This window comes from Phalacrocorax aristotelis, chromosome 6 (assembly GCF_949628215.1).
Source record: "Phalacrocorax aristotelis chromosome 6, bGulAri2.1, whole genome shotgun sequence".
In the NCBI taxonomy this organism is placed as follows: Eukaryota; Metazoa; Chordata; class Aves; order Suliformes; family Phalacrocoracidae; genus Phalacrocorax; species Phalacrocorax aristotelis.
In genome coordinates this window covers 19403924-19426876 of record NC_134281.1, presented here as the reverse complement: position 1 = coordinate 19426876, position 22953 = coordinate 19403924, and the positions used below count along the sequence as shown (strand labels likewise).

The 22953-nt window shown below is 39.1% G+C and overlaps 1 protein-coding gene across 7 annotated transcripts in view; it reads right to left on the bottom strand.

Annotated features, from left to right (window-relative positions):
• Positions 1-22953, bottom strand: part of PRKCD (protein kinase C delta) — a 66696-nt gene that overhangs the window by 3692 nt on the left and 40051 nt on the right. For 2 of the 7 annotated variants that reach the window (XM_075096367.1, XM_075096368.1), the window contains 12 exons: positions 22311-22510; positions 19173-19233; positions 10028-10184; positions 9322-9353; positions 8544-8629; positions 8046-8175; positions 7298-7398; positions 6040-6136; positions 4469-4602; positions 3619-3792; positions 2993-3087; positions 1778-1840 (listed from right to left, as the gene is read on the bottom strand). In XM_075096367.1, the coding sequence (XP_074952468.1) occupies positions 1778-1840; positions 2993-3087; positions 3619-3792; positions 4469-4602; positions 6040-6136; positions 7298-7398; positions 8046-8175; positions 8544-8629; positions 9322-9353; positions 10028-10184; positions 19173-19233; positions 22311-22510 (1330 nt within the window). Of the gene's footprint in view, positions 1-1777; positions 1841-2992; positions 3088-3618; positions 3793-4468; positions 4603-6039; positions 6137-7297; positions 7399-8045; positions 8176-8543; positions 8630-9321; positions 9354-10027; positions 10185-15933; positions 16161-19172; positions 19234-22310; positions 22511-22953 lie in introns of those variants that run through there. The other 5 variants (XM_075096371.1, XM_075096372.1, XM_075096369.1 and 2 more) reach the window with 4 other exon arrangements.

Below are 22953 nucleotides of genomic sequence, written 5' to 3'. Positions count from 1 at the left end.
TTGTTGGATTCTTGGAGTACTTGGCAGGAGCATGAGTGTTTGAAGCCTGCCCAATTCTTAATACTACCTGTGACTTGTTCCTAGTTACAGCACAAGGGGGTTGATGTGTTGTGGCCATGGTCTGTGAAGTGTCCTGTTCATGTCTTTTTTCAGAATAACACTATTCAATCAAGTAAAAGCTTTTTAACAGCAGTTTCCAAAAGCTACATTCCCTCCCTTTGACTGTGATGCATTTTTTTGTCCATCTGGCTGCAAAAGCACATACCAAGGAGGGGAGGCTGAAGAGAAACTGAACAGTCCTTCTGCTTACCAAGAAAGACTTGAACAGAGCAGACAATTTTACGTGAAAACAGGGCAGTCTTTTCTCCTTGGTAACTTAAGTTCCCAGTATCAGCTACTTAAACTGCTCAGATGGTGAGTGCAGCTCTAATCAAGGGTCCCTGATCTAATGCAATGCACCATAAATCATTCCACGTTTAGACATCAGCTGCTGTTCACCTGAGTAAATGGGGAAAACCCACTGTAACTTAGAACTCGTAGCTAGGTAAGTACAGTGCCCTACAGTCTTCTGTATGGATGTGCACTTACATGCAACACCTACCTAAAACTGTTTCAGTCACATTCTGTGACTATATTGGTAAGCATCCTCTGTGAGACAAGGTTAAAAAAAAGTACCTTTGCGTTTGCTGGTGTCTTGTTGGAAAATGGTACCATTTCTGTGAAAATATTTCATACTGTGAAACCTCCCTCCAGGAACATTCTAATTTAACATTGGAAAGTCTAACAGCAAGCCTAAAAATGCTCTAGAAAATCTGGGATGGAAGGATGTCATGCTGATAAGAACATATCCTGGAGACTGACCCTTTGCTGTATAAAAACCTGCAGGAGGCAGTGGGTATACAGTCAGGTACATTAAGTACCTTCTGGGGTTATGGCTGTCTTCTCTGAGAGGCAGATAGGCTTGCAAGAATCATCTTTCTTCACCAAGGAGGGTTCCTGTAATGGTCATCCTCTCTACAAACACTTTTTTACTAGTCTCTAACTTGAGACAATTGCTTTAAAGAATGGATGCTCCAACAGATGCTTGCCCTTTCTCTATAAAGGGAGATGGATGGTACCAGCTGTTCTGGGGCATGCTCACCCAGGGCCCCATGCAACTCGCTCTCAAGTACATAGCCATTATTCTTTGTACTGGTTTGTTACAGAGGTAAGAGCTACCTCAGCAAGTAGTTACCAAATGGTGCTTTGAAGCTGGGGGTGGGGTGAAAAGGCTGGAGAAAGCAAACTGAGAGAAAACTAAATTAAAAATAAACTTCTGATCTCTTGTAGCATGGGTATTTACAGTAAGAAGCAGCTAATCAGGAGCTGGGCCCCAGTGTTTCAACTTGGTGAGGCAGAAGCATCAATATTGTGGTTTCAGCAGAAGGCAAAAGCAGACAACTCTCACACCTCAGTGGTTTTCACAAGGCCGGTAGGAACTGACAGCCTCAAGGACCTTCTCCCTTGCCTCCAAACTAAATAGACTCATGATTTGAAGGCAGTGTTTAAAAATAACTGAAACAAAACCGCTTTTGTGCAACATAAATAACATTCTGTCATTCTGGTTGCCAAGGAAAAGACTCACAGATATAGATTCTTCTCAGGCATGTTAATGTCCTTGGAATAATACCAGATCTCTGACAGACATCAATCAATCGTTACATCATTCATTAACTCAAAGATGCATGAAGTGCTAAGACAATTGACAGGTCCCACACTGGAGCCAGTTGGTACTCACCTATAAATAATGCCTTTGCTGTGAAGAAACTGTAGCCCACATAAAATTTCAGCTCCATAAAACCTGAAAAGACCAAAACATCTTCTGTCTTGCTCAGTTAAAACATAGCCAATGCAGCTGGCCAAAACAGCTGCCATAAGTGTCTCTTCATGGAGTGAGAAGTATTGTACACTCCTTTAAATACTAATGTACCTGTGTTTTGTAGCTGGATGCTGTGCTCCAAGTTAATCCCTTCACCACTCATCTGTGTTATCTAATGCCAAGCAGTACAGGGGACAGCAACTTGCCTTAATGCTTCGTTCCACTTCCATTAGGGAACATACAATAAATAGTATGTATTTGCAGAGAGAGATGCACATGCCTTTTGAAGGACAGCTGCTGGGAGCTCAGTATTCACAGGATTGCTTTAGGAGGGACTGGGTACTAATGGCTAAGTTCAAAATGGACCTCACCTATCTCCTGCACCTGCCCAGCTGCAGCAGATAGACTGAAAAGTAGCATTGCTTCAGTGGCATCCTCCTCAAAAAGGAGGTGATAATCCAGAAGATATGACGGAAAATGCTAAAAGAATGTGTTTATCTCCCCCTGGAAATATTTTAGGGTGGATTTTTTGTTTGTTTTAATTAAACAAATACAAAACTATTTCTACTTCTGTATGGGTAGAATGAATGTTGACTGAAAAACTTCAGAAATAGGTACAGAAGATGCCATGAGAGGCTGCCAGATGCACAGACGTTTGCAGAAATGCAGGTAAGTTGGAGAGGCTTTGCTGGGGAGGGTGGGAATAGAGCTTGCCCTGATCCATAAGGGTACTATCACCTCAACTTAGCAATACTAGTAAATGCCGTAAGTTGGGTTTTTTCTACCCATGCTGTTTTCCAATTTTTCCATCAAAGTACTGTCCTAAAGGACACTGAAGCTGTACCTTTTGCTTTTCAGTGCTGGCTCATATTGCAGTTTATCTAACATCACTAGGTACAAGCATCCTTTAAAGTAAAACATCACAGTGCTACAGAATTTAAGAAAACCTAACTCAACACATCATTAAGCGAGCTGCTCCATTGTATCAAACCAGTGTCTAGACATACATTTTCAATCATCTGCCACCAGAACTTGAGTGAAAGACTGCAGGTAAGTGGTGCAGGACTAGAAGCAGTAAAACCACAGAGACTAAAATCATTCACAGAGGTGGGGACTGAAGGGTTGTGGACTTACGTTGCTCTGTAGAGATCAAAACGCCCCTTGTCTTGTATGTGGAACATCAGGTCTCCCCCATTCAGGAACTCCATAACAAAAAACAGATGATCCTGCTTGCAAATAACCAGAGAATGGAAAAATTACTGATGTGATTGCAACCGCATATGAAGTAGTGGCAAGCAGCCAGTTTCCTCCTCTTCCGAAGTATTTCACCGTTTCATGCATCCCTAAGGCTCCTACAGATTTGAGTAGCCTGGCCTTGTACTGTAAAGCTAAATAGCTGATCTTGTATTCTGTGGATTTCTAGACTTAATAAAAATATATATTTAAATAGACTTACTGACTTCTACCTGTGACAATCATCTTTTTTTCCCCTTAGCTTTACCCTCAGTAAGATCAAGGATTTAAATTAAACTTCCTCTTATTCCAGATTGCATAGATGTTCTTCTGATCTCATTCTGTTCTCATCAACATATGTGGGGGTCATATTTACTTTCCACAAGGCCTGTGAACTACTGCACACAGCACAACAAAAGGAACTCTAATTCTTATATCACTAAGTTACTTTCACTTTACTGCTGGCAACAGCATCCATTAAAAGGCTAAGTCCAGTGTGTTGCTGTCACCATTGGGCTTTTTCTTACCTTTGTCTGAAACGTGCAGTAAAGATGTGTGAGAAATGGATTTTCCCATGCAAGTGCAAGGACCCGCTTTTCCACCATGGTACATTCCACATCATCATCAATTAGCACCACATCTTTTTTCAGAGCTTTGATAGCAAAGAATTCATTCTTCCCTTTCAGCTCAGCAAGCAGAACCTACAAAAAATAAAAGATGAGATTACAGCACATGTAGGAAAGACTCTTGCTGATGGTATCAGTAAGGGAAAGTCAGAGGTGTTTGTAGTAGCTGCAATGACAATTAAAAAGCATTTAAATGGGAATGATGAGTGAGATTTGGGAAGGTGAATTCGCTGGGCATAGATATGAGAAGATGGGGCTCAAGGACCATGTAACACAGGCACAGCAACTTCCAGGGCAGTTTTTCTGTCAATGACTTGTACAGGTAAAGCCTGTTCCTTCATTAGAGCTGTAGTTTCAGAGACAACAGTGGACAGAATCTGTGGAGGTCATGCTCCTCTCCCACACCTCCCCCGGCCACCGCACTGGAGCATTACGAGGCTGTTTCTATACAGAGTATATGAACATCAAACATCCTTTTGCACTGTGGTGCATGCATAACAGGTACTTTCTCTGCCTCAATACTAAATAATTGAAAAACCATTGTACATAATGAATAATTTTTGAGTTTAGACATGGTAGAGGCGATGAATTTCTAGTGTCTTTGACAAAGATGGCTACATTCAATTCTGATAAAAGACTATTTACCCAAGCAGCTTTAACAGTAAGGCCTTTCTGGTTAATGGTAATAGCCCATCACGTTGCAGAGATCAAGCAAGGAAGTCACCTTAAGCTCTGTAAGTTTGTTACATACCTTTCCAAAACTTCCTTTCCCTAGAACTTTATGGAAGACAAAGCTGTCTATGTTGAATTTTCTCCTGCTTGCAATTCGTGATGCTGTCTTGGCTGTGCTTCCCTCCCAGAGTTTATCGTACTCGCTGTTATCTGCTAATTGAAACAGGGAGGTTATAGTTCAATATATTCAGAAATACTGCATGACTTTGATCCCCCACTAAGAATTAAGTACTGATGTGCTATTTCAGTGCATCTGCTGTTGGAATACTGGTGAATCTGAACATAAGGGTTAACTCCTGTAGTTGATAACAGAATTTAAATTATATGAGCATAATTGGTAGCGTTAGATTTGAATTGAATCTCCAATTGGTTCCAATGCTGGGTTTTAAGCAATACTTAGACAGGCATTACAAAAATCAGAGGCCCTAACTTCCCCCTCTGACTAAGATAAAGAGCAGGATTTGCAGAAAAACATACTTTACAAGGACAAATTATTTTTCTTCTGTTAACAGAACAGGCTAGTCCCTCAGCCTAAGCAGAGAGGCCATAAAAAGATCTGATTTATGCCCAATGCTGGCTAAGCAGCACGATCATACTGGTTAATCCTGATTATATCCTAAAATTGATAACTGTACTTTCTTTGACCCCCGCTGCATAGATCACACTGATGATAACCATAAGCTGCCCAGCATCTGCGATAACCCAGGGAGGAATCACACTGGCTGCACCCAGACTTAGTATTAAACCAAACCACCTTTGCAAGAGGGTTTTTCTCCCCCCTCCACTCTGTTATGGCAAACCAGAACAAGTAATATCAAAATTATTGTCTTACTGGGCATTTCAACAGAATTAGCTCAATTTATGGATGAATATGTAAAATTCTGTACCACTCCAAACCCACTCATTATCTCTTACTGAGCCTGATGATTTCCTTCTGGTAAACAGTTACTTCTACGGTTGCATTTATTTTTGCATAAATTATCATAGGTTAGCAGTTAGGAAAATAAGGCTTATACAATGGTGGAAGTCTTTAGTAATAGTTAAAAAACCCCAGCAAACAAACTCGTGTTCTGAACCTGTAGAGATAGGACTCCAGGTACTACTTAATTATTTTAATGATTTAATTTGAATTATTTCAGCCATTCCATCTCAAGTAGTATTTTGGCTACTTACACCCTAAAATAGATAGCACTTATCATTGGTTTCTAACTGTTTGTGAACAAAATCAAGATAACTGACAATGTGCATGACATTTCAGTTACAGGAAGGAGGAAAGTGTGGTGTACACGCGTGTCTGGTTAGCGAAGCATCCTCCAGTTCCATCATGGGGAACTGTGCTGCAGTGAGTAAAGCAAGCATTTTGCAGAAAGTTGGGTATGCTCATGGACTTAAAAATACAGGTATTTGACAAAACTTATGTGAGCATTTTGTGTGGCTGGGAGAAGGAAAAAAGAAATATATGTGTATATTTTTTTAACAGTGCTTATTAAGAAAAGTTGTGTATCATAAAGCAAGAATGAATAACTACTTGAATTGTTTGTGTAGTCTGGTAGGAAAATGGCTAAATTAAAACAATGTAGCTTTTCTCACCTGTTGTATCTCCTCCTAGAGCTCTAGGTTTCTTATCAAAATCTTGATAAATACCAACACTTTCTACAGATCCAGAGTCGGACCTTCGTGTAGATTTCTGAGGAGGAAGGGACCATTTGAAATTATATTTGCACCATTACTTTAGAAATACTTATAACAATGGCTGTTAAATATAACATGATGACAGTATAAACTGTCCTTTTAAATTATAACTCCTAGTACATATCTCTTCTCAAGAAGTCTGGTTCATAGACTGTTTAGCCACAGATCAGCCAATTGCTTTACTTCCTTCACTGCAAGAAAATAAATCATTGACATTCCTGAACAGTCTATGTTTTATTGTTTGTTGCAAAATTATTAAAGGTATAATAGTTTGAGTCCACAGTGGGAAGAACTTAAACTGTAGGAAAACGTCTCCTTGGATATACGTTCATTTGAAACAGGAGATAGGAATCACTGTCATACTGGACATGCTGAAGTCATATCTTTGTGTGACATCCATCTTTAATACAGTTAAACAAGTTTTATGTATGGAAGATCCCTGAGATCAAATGTAAGTAATGAAAAGATTGAGCTTTTCTCTGTCGTGAAAGAGCTGGCACAACAGCTCTCACTGTTTTCAGAGTAAATATCCTGTGAAAGCTTAGGAACATGCAGCTCAGAGGAAATACTGTTGGCTTTTGTGATATGTTTTCCTGTTTTATTTCAGAGTTTATGTCTGAATCTTTATTTACAAGTCAGATGTCAACCAAAAAGAGACAGCCACATTGCAGCAGGAGATGAACAATGTAAATTATGGGGCCAGTGTTAATTCTGCTGTGTGTATACATCAGATTAATAAACATTGAGAGTATCTGGTATATTTCTCCTTTTTATTTAATTTTAGCATTCAAGTGGAATTCTAAGGTTGAAGCATGGCAAGAAGTACTTCAGCATTATGCTACCACAGTTTAAACAATTAAACAGAAAGGGAGATTATAACCTTGGCACCACAGGAGAACAAAGTCAGATTTCAGGAAGCCACACACTTTTTAAAAAATTATTTGTTAGGTGGGATTCTGCCCTCCCCAGATTCAACTTTAGGCTATTGACAGCTTTGTTACTCTCTTTAAGGGTCAAATTAAAAAGAGAAAGCTGTTTGCATTTCCTCTGTTGCAAACGCAGTTCTCCATAAAAATGATACAGAAAAAAAATGAAGTAAAAACCCCAAAATGCTCTGAAAACAACTAATTACCTGATGAATGTCAATAAAGCATACCTGGCTAACTTGATTTAAAGCTTCAGCTAGCAACTTCTGGTTTATTCCACATAAGTTTGCCACCTTCTTCTGACATTTATGATGCACATTCATCCCACATTCTAAAAGAAACGTACGGACGGTTACACAAGCATCAGGAAAATACTGTCTGACATCACAACAAAAAGGGCTGTTTCTCTGTGCAGCTCAGAAACCTTGTTACAAGGCCAGATTGGACATGGATCTATCGTTATTAATAAAATTGCAGTTTTAATCTTTAACTCAATGAAAGCTACAAAAATTGTTCAAAGGGAAGAAACCTCCAATCATCATTACTTTATTCTCAAAATCTGTTACAATAAAGATCATCTTGCCTTTTTGTGGGAGAATTATAAAAATGGTATTTACAGTAAACACTTTCAGTACTCTTTTAAGCACTCCCTTGAGTCAGATGCACCAAGTTTCACCTATTCCCAAAGTAGTAATTTTGATTATACTCAAATCACACCTCTGCAGCATGTTTTCTGACTGCATTAGAAGCTCACCTTGGCTGAGCTGTCACATGAGTTAAATGCCTATTTGCCTATCTCTAGCAGCAAAGCCTTTCAACCACACATAGATGAGATTAATCCCATTCTATATAACACACGTATACAAACACACAGTGCATAGCAGTAGTTAATCTCTAGTGAGGGGGAGGGGTGGAGGGTGAGAGAGTACACTGGGAAAGCACAGAGGGGTCCCGGCTGCCCTCCCTCCTCCTCTGTACCTTCACATTTGAGTCCTTGTTTGACCAGCCCCCAGAGCAGGCTGCCACAGTGGTCACAGAAGGTAGGGCTCATGTAGTTGTAAACTTTGAAGCGATGAGGCATGTCAATGTTGAAACGTTCCTTTTGAAACTGAGGACAGGGAGAGGGGTGAGGCACTTTACCCGAAACAGGATCAGCGTCTTAGAGAAAACAGCTTGGATATTACAAAAACTACAACAATTTTATCTTGACTACCCCAGCCTTAACATCCCTCATCTAGCAGGGGAAGAATCTGCCCATCAAATACTACCCGCCCCCTTGCAGGGCTTTTAACTACTTTTTTTGATTTAAAGTTTCATCCACTGCATGTTGTGTACAATCTTCAAGGGAAAACAGTACCTTGGGTTGTACAGCCAAGCACCTCCCAAACGGACTTGGCCATTTCTATCCAAGGTTTTGTTAATTCAGGAGTGTTTAATTACATAATTACACTCTAACTACATTGTCCCCACTCTTACCATTGTGTCCCTGCTGTTGGCTGCAGTACCAGTACACCTCCCAATGATTTTATCAATACATTTCTTATGAATAGCAGCATTGCATTCTTCAAGACATGCACAAGAAAAAAAAAGGATTCCTTCAGATAATAAATACACAGGATGAAGTGTTCACATTTCATAGCACAATGTGAAAAAACACACTCCTTTCCAGCATACTATACACACCAAACCCTTTCTTTTCTATCAAGATTATGATCTTTTTTAAGCTGATTTTTTAAGCTGATTTTTTAAGCTGATACTCCCTCATTTTCATAACCTCTATTTCTAAACTACATCTGCCTCCATAGACAATGCCACCAGCATCTGATAACAGAAGGACAATATTACCCTTTTGAGTTTTACCCTTTGATATCTCCCCTACTGTTCAGAGTAATGCAGATGTCTATGCTAAGTCAAAAGTACTTTTCAACTCAGCTGTAAAACCCCTCAATAGTTGTAATTCATTTTAGAAAAGGTTTCACAAAAACTGCTGTCATAAATGAGCGCAACTCTTCAACAGCATTACACACTTATGAGAAGAACAGCTAAGTCTAAAAATCTTGATACTAAAAACTCAGGTAGGAATCATAATTTGACAGCCTTAGGTTACTATGCAAAACTGATGTTTAACATCTGCTACTACCTATGGTGATAATGCACTGTGCCATGCATATTTACACAAGATTTTTCAACAGTAACTATTAGATCAACAGATTCATGTGATAAGTGGTACAAGAAGAAGGTAAAATCAACTTACGCCTACATTTGTATCCCTGTTTGTTGAGTCCCCTGAAGAAACAAATGATAAAGAAGGAAATAAAAAACATACATTTGCTGGAATAAAAGGTGGTGGTCATGGGGGTGTTATTTTTACCATGTGAATCCTTTGTCTATGGGAATATTTGTTCCAATTAATGAACTGGTCTAAATTCTACTACTCAGAATCCTCCACCTTAGGAAACCAAAGTTTAGAAGATAAGGTGGTATGTTTTGATAGACAAGCAAATTAGGGGGAAAACCCAGAAAAGACAAGGTTTCAATCACATGGGAAGTCCTCCTGATCTGACTTACTACAAAAACAGCCTTACTATGAAAAGGATCCAGCTTCCTGCTCTCTATGGGTCTTTGCTATCAGCCACTTCACACCTCAAAGTTTGAGCATTATTTTCTCAAACCCACCCATCTCACTCTTGTGGAAGGGCTGCTGTTGATCACGGACCAGATCTCACTTGATGCTGATGGAATTTTTGCTAATTATTTCAGTGGCAAAAATGTTGAAGTTCTGTTTTTTAATGTGAAAGACAACTATAGTTCTTAGGTATAACAATACTCCTGGTAAATATATAATTTCCACTTCCCAACACATATGAAGTAACATGTAATTTTTACCTCAATACACCTGAAGTGAATTTTGCAGTGATTTGACCCTTGGGCGAGGGGGAAGGTTAGTATTTCCTTCTTACCATACAAAGTCTTTGCAGACAGAGCAAAATGTAGGTTGTCCAAAGAAGGTAGCAATAAATTCATGATTTTTGATGTAGTGGATTTTGGCTTGCTTGATAGCTCCTCTCCTGTTCATAGTTACTGTCCCCTCCTCTTCCCTCATTGACTGTTTGCAGTCTAAGGGGGAGAAAAGACAACACACTTTTAATACTTCAAGGTATGGCAAAGATTAGTATTTGCTTCTCCAAACAGTTCTGTTTGTTTTTGTTTCAGACTTGTGTTTCTATTTATTTTGCACCTGCATTCTGTAGGCTTTCAGTACAAAGGTGGAACACATGCATGCACTACTTCCTAAGGTATCTCTGTGTCCTTGTTTGCAAGTGCTTCCCTCTCCTACTCATTCAGAAGAAGCCTCTAGCAAACAAGCTAAGAGGAAGAAGCAGGAATGGGGTACAGTCTCACTAGAGAAACGACAACCACAGTTATTTCTTGAAACAATATAAGGTCCTATATGTTATGTGATTTATGTGGAAGAGAAATAAATGTTTCATTGGAAGAGTGAGGGTTTTCTCCTTCAGCAGAAGCCTTTACATGCTGCTGCTCCATGTGCCCTCCTGAACCAGAACTAGAGCAGAAATGCAGGTGAAGTGCTGCAAGGCCTCCTGAGTCACCACCGGACCATACTACTGCAAGATGGGTTTCTTCCAGCCTCCAAGATCGTTAAGCAGTGAGGACAAATGAGATTTTCAATTAGACATTTCTAGTACACTATCTTGTAACATTGATGCTATATCTGTCTACATGTCTCATCCTCATTCCTCTCCCCACCCAGCCCCCTTGGGGACACAGTATACAGTACTATATAATACTATAGTAATAATAGTACATATGTAGCATCTAATACTATATTACATAGAAATTACATATAGTATTAGCCAAGGAAAAAAAAAACCCAAAAAATTCTTAAGCGCTGAGTCCAACTGGCTCATACAAGTCCTTCATTACAGGTTATAGTTCTTCCCACTGACTTCCAAGGAAGCATCCAAGTTTCTCTTACAAAAGAATGAGTATTTTGTATCTGAATCTTTCACCCACAACTTAGACACTATATAGCCTTACTTACACATTTTGAAAGTAATAGGAGTTTTTAAATAGAGGTAACCTCATAAAGGTATATCAAGAGAGACTGGGTAACTGGTCATTTAACCCTAGGACACATTTCTCATCAATAGAGAAGAGCTGTTGAGGGACAATCCCATCCAGAAGGAAAAGATAAAGGCTTGAATCAGCCACGGGGAGCCGATCAACTGCTAACCTCATCACCTCTGGCCAGTGGCTTGGGGGTCCCAACCTGGAAGAAACATGGACATGGTTCACAGGTTGAAAGTCCTGCAAAATTTAGGGTAACAGGAGAATGTTGTTTGCAGGGTGGAAGTTTCCACAATAACTGAGTAAGGAAAAAGCCAGAAGAGTGTTTTTCCCACTGTCAATACAATTGGGGTTTTTTTGCTCCATTGCATTGCTGCCTTTTATCAACATCAGTGGGAGCTTTGCTTTTTATACGGATAGAAAGAGATTTGTTTCCTTTGCCAAGTCACACTAACCACAATGCCTGAGCTTACTACAAAGTTACCCAGGAGCTCTGGTTTTCTTGTTGCTAGCTGCACTTGTTTTTTTGTCATTATACTAGCTGGCTGCCACCACTGCTATTCCAACAGACCACTGAACCTGGAATACAGTCTATCATTTGATACCATTTTGAGTGTCCTGAACTAATTTATCAGCCACAGCCAGACTGCAGCAGCATGTACTGTCTTAGAAAAGAAAGGACAACATCAGCTCAGAGATTAAGGAAAGATTAAGCATATTAGTGAAAAGAAAGGTTAAAAAAGGTCCCTGGGTTTCGCCACTAGGTACTAATGCACTTTTCTGAGAAACTGGCCATCTGGTTCAGAGAAAAGCCCACCCTGCCTCCCTCTGAAAAGAGCTCAACACGTGCACTATGACACCCTGGCACTATATATGCCATTGAGTTACCTCTTCCCCTCCAGAAATAGGATTCATTTCTGCTGTTCAAAACCATCTACTGAGTTCGCACAACACAACTCCCATCAGCTGCTGCACTTCAGCTTGTTGAAGTCTGCAAATAGTACTATCTCTTTGTTTAACCCTGCTGAGCAAATACAGAGACCTCACCCTCTGTTCCTCAAATGCTTCAGGGAAAGCACACACTGAAACGTGCATGCAAGGGAAACAAAGTTGTTGAGGGTCAGTAATAATGCATATTGTTTGCTGCATGAAAAGGATGTCTTCATAAGGGTGATTTAATCAGTAAGAGCAACAAAGCAGAGAAAGACATGCTGCTTTACAGCATGTGTTCTGAGGACAAAACTTGTGACGGAGAAGATTAAGGGACAAAAGCCTCCCTAAAGTCCGCAACACAAGCAAACCAAGTTTTTAGTAAGGAGCTAACATAATTCACCAGTTGAACAGGACACAGCTTCTCCTCATGCGGAAATACTTCTATCAACTTAGTATTGCTGATACCGCGTCCAAAATTCTCTGACAAAACTTCATCAGGATGTTGGAAACTATTGTGTTTCCTCCCTGTCTGGGACACTGATGTTGAACTTAACAGAAATATATTAGACTGGCATCTATTTTTTGAGAGGGCAGTTAATAAACTAATCACTTAGTTTGTACAAAGGAAAAGAAACCACTCCCACTTTCCTTAAACACACTTTAACTGCCAAGAATCCTCGAGCACAGCAAAACTTTAAAATCTGCATGTGAGAACACAGTCTTCACAACCAGCTGCCTTATTAATAATACCTTTGCCAAAACCAACCAATATATCAAAGAATAACTGAAAACATTTTTGTATGCTTCAGAAGAAGCTGAGAGGTTTGGACAGCAGCTGTAAGTCAATTGCACCTGAAGTTAGGAAGGCTCTGAACTGAGAGCACAGTTCATTTCAATTTACTATGGGTGTGTTTAACAAGTTATCTTTAATGTGTAAATTACCTTTAACGTGTACTGCCCCAGAGTTTTAAGAAGTTCAGCCAACCATGAACTCGACTAAAGGCTTTATTTCAAAGATGTGGAGAGAATTAAGAATTGAAAGGAAGTAAATTTCCCAACAACTATATGGATGCAGGGTGGAGATGGGGGGGGAGGAAGACCCACAGAGAAAAAGCCTTTGCTTCCCCCTCCAAGCAAGCCAGGATTTCCACAGAATGAAATGTTTGTCCTGGGCCAGCACATGGTCCGAAACAGTCATGTATAGAACAGCTGAATCAGCAACTAGAATCCAGGTGACCTCTGCGGCCTGGACCTGAAATTAATCATTTTGGACCCAGCACGGACGATTAAACATAATCTATTTCCTCTATTGAGAACTGTGGTTAATATTTATCACTGACACATTGTTCACGTATTTCAAGGTCCCTTTTCAAATCTTTCAGCTGCTCTGACACAAGCACCCAGAACTCCTCTGTGTAGTATAATTATTAAGGAACCATTAAGCACACCTGTGAATTAGCAGTGCCATTCTCCAGAAGTGCTGTAAACATAGCATTGTATACTCTATTTAATGGTTCTTACGGCCACTAACATGCAACCCACAGTCTGGAAAACATTTGCTAAAACAATACAGCTAGGACTCTGCTGAACTGCAATAAACTTCAAGGTGAGATGTCAAATTGTCTCAACTGAACCTCAAAAGTTCACGGACAAAACAACCTGCAGAATAACCCTACTAGATTTTTTTTTTTTTAAGGAAAAAATATTTACCATCTTCAGAGTTCAATTTTCATTTTAACTTGCTCATTTCACAGTTCTGTTTGTGAACAGAGGAAAGAGAACAGTGCTACTGTCAGAAACTGAGAACCAGGACTTCACTTCAAACAGGGACAGGCAAAACATTTTCTGAGTTAACTGGCTGCTCAAACTGATATTTGCCTGAAGCTTTATAATAAATTACAAAACCTACTAACATTTCTGTTCACTGTCCCCTTCTGCTGTTCTACTGACTTGCACTTGGCTTGGTTTGACAGTTAAGTGTGCCTTCAGGTCAAGAAAAATATTAATCTCACAGAGCAATCATTAAAAAGGAAAACTTATTCCTCAAAAAGGAGACCTTCCTGGTATGAAATATCTCAGAGGAAAACTGCTCTTTAGCTTGGTCCTGGAGAGGATTGCTTTACAGATTGTTGGTACAAAAAAAAAAAAACACTCCTAACAAACCATTTACAGAAATACAAGTTTCCCAGAAGTCTACATTTCTGTGATATGAACTTGCTACATTAAATCATTTTGGTTTTCATGATCATCATGATGTTTCATTTACAGGCAGAGTATTAATATTGCTATGTATTTCTCTTAAAAAAAAAACAACAAAAAAACACCAAAACCCAAACCCGATCTCCTCCATTCTCAGTTATTTGCGGATTTTACACTGCTAACAAGGAAGTAGCAATACCAATAACTTGCTACTGTAACAGGCAATGCCATTTGCTCTCAAAGCTGGCGCATACTATCAAATTACCTATCTCAGGCCCAAGCAGTTATACTAGAAACTTCAGCATAAGTGGTCAAAACCAATGTTACAAACTCTTAGTAACACCTTTATGAAAAGGTACGTATACTACGTGTGACAGTGTATGCACTTCTACTGTAAGAGAAGCTACAACTATGTTATGCTCTGTTCTGTGCAGAGACTGGGACACCCACGGGACACAGACTTCTTGCCTGCTCCTCTAAATAAATGAATGAAGTCCTGCCTCAGCTGCTGCACCAGCACCTACTACTGTTTTGACTGGCACTTAGCAGAGCATTGAAGTAGAGTGCTCTGCAGCTACTTTTATAGCATGTCTCTACTGAACTAGTCTTTCATAGGCATTAATGAAGCCAATGGTCTTTTCTAAAAGTGCTAAAACAAAACACCAGAGTTTTAACAAACCCTGCCTTTCAATCCAGGAGGAAAAAAACCCCATGTCCACACTACAGTCTTTGTAGCGCTCATACCATCTGCAGAACTGCTGCTGTGCTAACACTGTCTGTGCTCAGCTGTACAGAGTAAGTTTTTGTTAAATTTCAGCAAGTGTTTTGGTTAACACTTCTGCACAGATATCAGGTATCTCATTCACTGTGGTAAAACAGGGAATAAACTGGAAAAGCGGTTTTATCTTTTTTCTTTTTTAAATTACAAAGGCAAGTAAAGCCAACCTTTAAAAATACAGTGTCTAAGTCAAATTGCTTGTTAACATAAAAACTATATAAAATTTTCTCTGCTCTACACGTTAGCTACCTTACCAAAGAAACACACCGCCAGCTTTGTGCTTGTGAAATCACTACATGTGCAAATGTTTGATTTTCTTAAAGAAAATAAGCCAGAAAGTGTTTTTATTAAATTAATGCAATCGTGCTTTTAGATGCAGATTAAAGCAGATGCTAGGTGCCACTGAATAACTATCACATCTGCCAAATTTACAGAAATAGTATTTTCTCAGTTAAATGATTAAATCATACTAACTTCCCCATTTACAGTTATATGGTCCAGAACTCTGGCTTTTCAGCCCTCATCATCATTATTTACAATCATGTGACAATCCTTCCCCAACACACTTCATCCACAGAGATACTTGCTTCAAATCTTAATTTAGACCCATGCAATATGCAGACTGTGATAGCAAAAATGTTATTTACCCTATTATTTTTTCACAGATGCCTTGGAAAAATTCTAAAATCTCATGCTTCCCCAACACTCATCTCGACACACAGAGAGAAAAACATATTTAAAATATATGCCGCACTCTCGTTCATGTTCCTCTCCCAGAAGTCAGATACTTGAGATATCAACAGTTCACATGTAAATTACTCACCTTCTGATATATGTAATGGCATTTTAAGGAAAAAATTCACTAACCCTTTCTCCAGGAAGCTCAAGCCAGCAAAACAGCAATTCAGAATTCAAAAACAAGGCACAAACATACTTCCAAAGCCTCCAAAGCTGCTAACACCATGCAAGACACTCAGCAGTACAGCAAGCCACCTCTGTGATCCTGGGTTTCCTTACTCAATAAGGTCATTAACTACATTTGAATAAACAAAGATCAAGTAAAGCATTAAACATATTGCAACTCCCACCTATTAAAACTAAAGCTTCTTTACAGAATTATAACCTAGTTTCAATACTACAACGAGAGAAGAAGGGGCAGAAAGAAAACAATATTCTGAAATGAAAATGGGGGTCAACACCTTGTGCATGGAGATTTTCAAACAAAAGGCAGCACCTATAACTCAAAAGGTACTAATGGTAGCAGTACCTTCAAATAAACTAGGGAACAACTGAAATGCCAGTTTCAGAACAAGCCCTTTTTAGTATTTTAGAAACACAGCTACCATACACTTCTCTATGGAAAGGCACATCAGAGAGAAAACAAAATTGTGTGTGCATAGGAAGGAATGTGAACTGTCCCTGAGCTTTCAACTATTAACTAAGGGTTTTAGCAATGTGAAGAGCGGATGTTAATTCAAACATCGTTGTAATGCACTAACAAACTTATCTGCTCTAATACTAGTAACTGCTAATTTAACTAGAGAAAACATTTACAGCAGTGCAATGATGAGCCAAAAAAAAAAAGCAAAGTTTACCTATTTAGCAATATACAAGATAATGACGTGACGGAAGTCTACAACTTTGAGGGGGATTAGTATATTAAAACATACTGATGTTGGATGTGAACACTGCAAATATCAGATTGAGTTACTTTCCTTCACAAAACGTAGATGTATAAATGTCTTGAAAGGGAGTTTCCACTGCCTCTGTGGTTTGGTTACCAAAAAGGTATCAGCGAGTAATTATCTATAAAGTAGAAGGTAGATAGCAAGCTGTTGCAAGTAGGTCTAACAAGAGCATTAAGATGTGAATCTTAACTTGCCATTTAAAGTATGATTGCATGACCTAATGATCTGTTTGGTATTTATGCTTCATACACTACCATCTGCAATCCCTAATAAAGGCAATGAAAAGAACTGTAAGAACATTGTATCTATTTTTTAATTACTTTGATCAATAACTAAGTACAATTACAGCACACAAGTATATTACCTCTCTACTACCAATTAACAGCAAATTACGGCAGGCTTTCACTTATGCCACCTCTACTGTTCCTCATGCCTATGTGGAAAAGAGGAAACATGCTTCAGTCTCAATAAATAAGCAACTGAGAATACTGAAGTTGGTTTTGGAAACTTTTAAGTTTCCTGGACAAATGGATTTCTGTTTCTCATTGTCCTGGTTTCAGCTGGGACAGAGTTAAATTTCTTCGTAGTAGCTAGTATGGGGCTATGTTTTGGATTTTTGCTGGAAAGAGTGCTGATAATGTGGAGATGTTTTGGCTGTCGCTAAGGAGTGTTTACACTAGTCAAGGACTTTTTCAGCTTCCCGTGCTCTGCCAGGTGCAAAAGAAGCTGAGAGGGGACATAGCCAGGACAGCTGGCCCGAACTGACCCAAGGGATAGTCCATATCAGATGATGTCATGCTCAGCATATAAAGCTGGGGAAGAAGGAGGAAGGGGGGGGAACGGTTGGAGTGATGGCGTTTGTCTCCCCAAGTAACCGTTACACGTGATGGAGCCCTGCTTTCCTGGGGATGGCTGAACACCTGCCTGCCCTTGGGAAGGAGTGAATTAATTCCTTGTTTTGCTTCCGTGCGCAGCCTTTGCTTTACCTATTAACTGTCTTTATCTCAACCCATGCGTTACCTCACTTTTACTCTTCCGATTCTCTCCCCCGCCCCACCAGGGGGGAGTGAGCGAGCGGCTGCGTGGTGCTTGGTTGCTGACTGGGGCTGAACTACGACACTCATTAAATAGATTCTCATAATACCACTGCCCCATGAGACTGCCTTGCACAGGAAAGCCATGACTAAAGACCAAGATGAAGGTTTTCTAATATAATGGCTCACAACAGTTTGAATGCAAACCAGAATATTACTGGTGTGCAAAGAGAGCTTTTGATCTTCAGAGAAATGCCCTTACTTACAGGCTCTTCAGAGTCACCCAATTTTTAAAAATTTTGTTTTGAAGAGTTAACTTTTCATAAAGGAGACCAAAATAATAAGCATATGGACTAGGTTTTTTAACACTGCAAAGAAAATGTCAACTCTGAAATGTCACCTACTGCGTATCAGATTCTATCTTCAGCAGCTTTCCTAGTAACTGTTACACAGATTGCACATATGGTACAAAAAATGTATGGTGCCTTCACAATTAACTTGTTCTACGATAGCAGAACTATGTTTCCTGGATATATCGGGGGTTGGGGGGGGAGAACCACGAATGCTTTAAAACTCATCACTGCTTACTCTTTCCACTTTTAATTTACAAAAACATAGTGTTAAACCATTTAAGACCAATAGACTAACATGGCAAACCTGTTCAATTTCCAAGAAATAATGGTTTTGTGACTTCTACTATGGGAAAGTTTAACCACTAGCTAAGCCAGTTGAGAGGGTCACATCATTTCCTTTAGGAAAGAATTCCACAGATAAAACCAAGTATTTTGGCAGGTGTTTGTGTATTACTGTACAAGGGGCTTCCCCTCTTGTAATTAACTATCTTCTCTTACCTCCTAGTTTGTTCTCCAAACAGTGCATGTAGATTTCTGACATATACAGGCTGTTCACTTTTTAAACTGATACAGCAGAACATTGACTAGATTTGCATTTTAACACTTACCCATTCATTCATTGATACTGTCAGTTTCTGTGATTAGCGAATATGACATCGGAATCCCAGGGAACTCAGACGCAGTTCCCCAGTCCACAAAAAAGTTTCCCACATAAGCTAGAACAAGAGATTTAACTTCTCTGCACCTAAAAAGGGACTGATAACAACTTTTCTGTCACATCAGAACATGAGAACAGACATAGTAAAGACCCAAAAGTGGCTAAATGCAACAGCCATACAGGGCACAAAGGCATTTAGAAGTGAGCAAATGCAGCCATGACCAACCCCAAAAAATCAAGTTAATAAAATCAGAAAATTCTACTCAGTACACCAGTTGATTTTTTTTTTGAGCTACATCCTGTGTTCTACAAAAAGAATGTGAAAAAAGTTTTATTTTTACATAGTTGACTGAAAATAAACAGTTGATATTACCTGTATCTTCCAAAAAATACTGCACAGCCATCAGCACCTTCCCCTGAGGTTGTAGGTCAAGCTATGGAAAGAAAGACACCAACAGTGAAGTATGTGGTTGAATGAAACTCTCAGGAATTTAAACAGCTCTTTCTAGGGAGTCAAAGTATGATATTCAGTAACTACTGGATTACAAGCCTCCTCCATATCTCACTGCTGCAGCTGAATCAGGGGCTTTTATTCTATTTCTTTTACTAGTGTGCTGTGTTGCTTTGATGTTTACCCAGAAGTTCAGCACAGTCAAAGTTCACATTGTTTTTTCATGTCCCTTTTCCATTTCTGCAAAGAAGTTTCTTGGCTTCTGCTTTTACTACTAGTAGACTCAATTTGCACAGGAACCCAGTTGTAAAAGTCGATACAATCCTTTATATGTTTGAGAGTACAAACCATAGAGATCTCAAATACTGTTGCCTGTAATCAGAGAAACAGTGGTATCATCAAAATTTATTTTACTTTCCCATTCAAACCATTACACATTGTTTCTGTGGCAAATTCTACAGACCAGCAAAACCAAATGCCTTTTAAGCCAATAGCTGAGGTAAGTTCCTGTGCTCAGAAAGTAGCCACTAATTCTTAAACTGCTGTCTTCATAAAAGGTAAGAAGCTATTAAGCATGAATGAGTCTGATTCAGTCTTCACTTCAGCACAGAGCAAAGTATCTCTGGGTGAACCATAAATACAACTTGGGAGGAGAAAACCGGGGGGGGTGGGTGGGGAACAACCCACACAATTACAATAGATACACCTGTGAACATATCCCTACAAATCCCATTACTGGGATAATGACTAAATTTTCATCTTCTGGGTAATATCTGACACTCAAAACCATTTGCCCAACAAAGCTTAAAGAAGCCAAAGACCTCAGTTACAGCTACTACTGACAGGCTGTCTCTCCATACACAAAAATAACCTCATAGGCTATGGTAAGCTAAGTAACTTCTCTTTGCTGGGCATGATGGTCTGTCCAAGTCATGACTGAGGTTGTAGAGAGGAAATGTAACATTGATCACATCTACGTGGTACCTGTTTCTACAGATAATAAGCAGAGGATTTCAGACCACTGAATTGGCTAAAACTGATAACTAAAACTGATCACTATTAGTTTTAACTACTCTTTTGAGTAATTGCTCTTGTCTCAGAATTCTAAATTAAGATGTGGAAAAAACAGCATATGATTTTAGAACATTAACAGGAGAAAACAAACCAGTGAGATCCTACTGATGCAGAAAAATCTGTAAGCCCCTTCAATATCAAGCACCCCTTTAAGAATGTTTTTTTTCTGAGTTCTGCTGGTGAGATAGCTAGATAAATTTACACATAATCAGAGCAAAATCCTGCCATTTACAGCAAAAATGGACCTGAGAGAGAATAGGCGGTTTTTTTAAAAAAGTATTCCCATACTAAGCTAAGCAACAACTGCACACTCCCTCCTATTCATATCCAGCATTCAGGAAAAGCATTCATATATCCAGAAGAGAGCTTCATGTATCCATCCCCTACAAAGGAAGGCCCAGCATTGCCAACTGTGTGATAAATCAGATGCTCATCAAATTGGAGATGATCAGGCACTGCCTGTTACTACCTGCTCATCCTGCTGTAGTCTACCCAATGAAAAGGTTGTCTCCCATAGGGTTCATGTTCTGGGCAAGTTCAGCAATACTCCAGTTCAGAAGGCTTTGAATACAAGACTATGTGTGAGGTTTTAAGGATACCTGCTCACATCTAGCAAGTATTTCCTTAGCACTAACTGTAGTCGAAATATAAAGATGGGCAGTTTCTGCATTAGCAAATGCATGCAGTTTCTGGGCAAGCTGTCTGGAGTACAGTATTACATGCAACTGGATGATGTGCAAGACTATTTGTAGCACCTACCCACCTAGCTAGACAGCTCTAACCCAAATTATACGATATCCTGATATTCCTCTCTGAATCTTATTTCTGCATTTGGAGAAATGTTGAATATTCAGGACACTAGAGTTGCTTTGAGATTTTATAGAGTTCTCTGGGACAACAATGTCTCATTGCATTCTTACAACCCTTTTTGTTGGACCAGGTTCTAAGCAACTTTATCAAGGGGGCTGGGGAAAAAGGGGGAGAAGAAATTGTATCTATTTAAGCCTATTCAGTGGGGTCTGAAGTTGAAGAAGAAGCTAGAGAATAGGATTTTACGAAGATGAGATCCTTAAACCCTTGATTCATTAAAAATTCCTTACAATACGTCAACTAAATGAATAAAACAGTATGTTTGGCATTTCAGATTTCCGGGCTCAGCATTTTGAGTCCCCCTGCCTCTGTCACTTCCTCCCCCCTCTCTAGACGTACAAAACAAAAATATTTTGTATTTTAAATTTTATACTTATTTGAGTTATACAGTGTGAAATTAATTCACATATGATTATTTAAAAGTTGTCGTTTGGGTTTATGTAGTTTGACAACTAATAATAACTACTGGTCTTTAGACTAAATGTGTATTTCTAAATTTAAAACTACATCAAATCCTAACTTTACCTCCCCTGTTATATTTCTGAGTTCAACTCTCAGAATTGTACTCAGTATGATACAGGAGCAAATGCCACCTGCAAGATGCCATACCCCTTGACTTCACATGTGAAAAATTATTTGGAACACGGGCAAGAAAAGATGCCAGGATAATAAAAATGGGGCTTAAAGAATCCCCATTATAGCAGTATCAAGCCAACTAAAATTTATTCTAAGAAGAAATAAATAAAATTGGAAATTCTAAGTAGAAATGCCTTGAAATAAGCTTCACCTTTCTTTTTCTCTGGATGAACTATAATGATCAGATACAATTTAAACATCTGCTATTTGCTATAAAATCTGCTAGGCTTTATGAAACAGGCAGTCATCATGATATATGCCATTATTTCAAACGCTAATGCCATGGATTTTATTGTCAATTTCTTGAACCTCGATTGTACATTATCTGCTTCAAAAATTCTGCTAAAATAATTCTTACAAGCCCTGCCACACATACTAAAGGGATCGAACACTCACAGTTTAAAGGGTGTAAGGCATCCGTTCACCTTGAAAGAAACATAATGAGGTAAGCAAGTTTAAGGAATTAATCTTTTTCCTTACCCAGAATTCTGCTTTGCCATTGCCTTTCTTGCACCGCTCCGCCAGGACTGACACACCCACAGTCACCTCAGATAACGGCTCTTCTGCTGCTTTCATGAGAACAATCTGAATCACCCGTCCTTCATAAATGTGGGCATCAAAAGTTGATTTCCATTCTGGATACATGGTAGGTTTCTTCTGAACTAGAGTTTTTCCTCTCTCTGAAAGCCACAAAAAAAAAGGGACAGAAGCTGTAAAGCCAAATAATGTAATCTAGTACTTGAACTCAGCAAAATAAAAAAAAAATTTCAAAAAGCGCCTTGTACTGAAACAAAAGCAGACTATTTCTTGTACTGTGCTTCAACAAAGTTTAAATATTCAGTTCAAACATTCATGACTTGGAAGGCAAAGCATGCAAAGGTAGTGAAGGTGTTAACAATGTAACCAGTGAGACCAGGAAGGACAAACCCTGTTCTGGAATTCAGAAGCTGGTTTAGTCGCTCTCAACCTGTCAGGGAATATTTGCATGGCTGCTTTCTGGTATCAACCACCATGACGTATCATCTGATCATAGTGAATACCTACTACTATAAGATAAATTAAAATATGTCTAACATCGACCCAATCTAAATTGAAATTGGTGGCTGAGACACAAGAGGCTCCA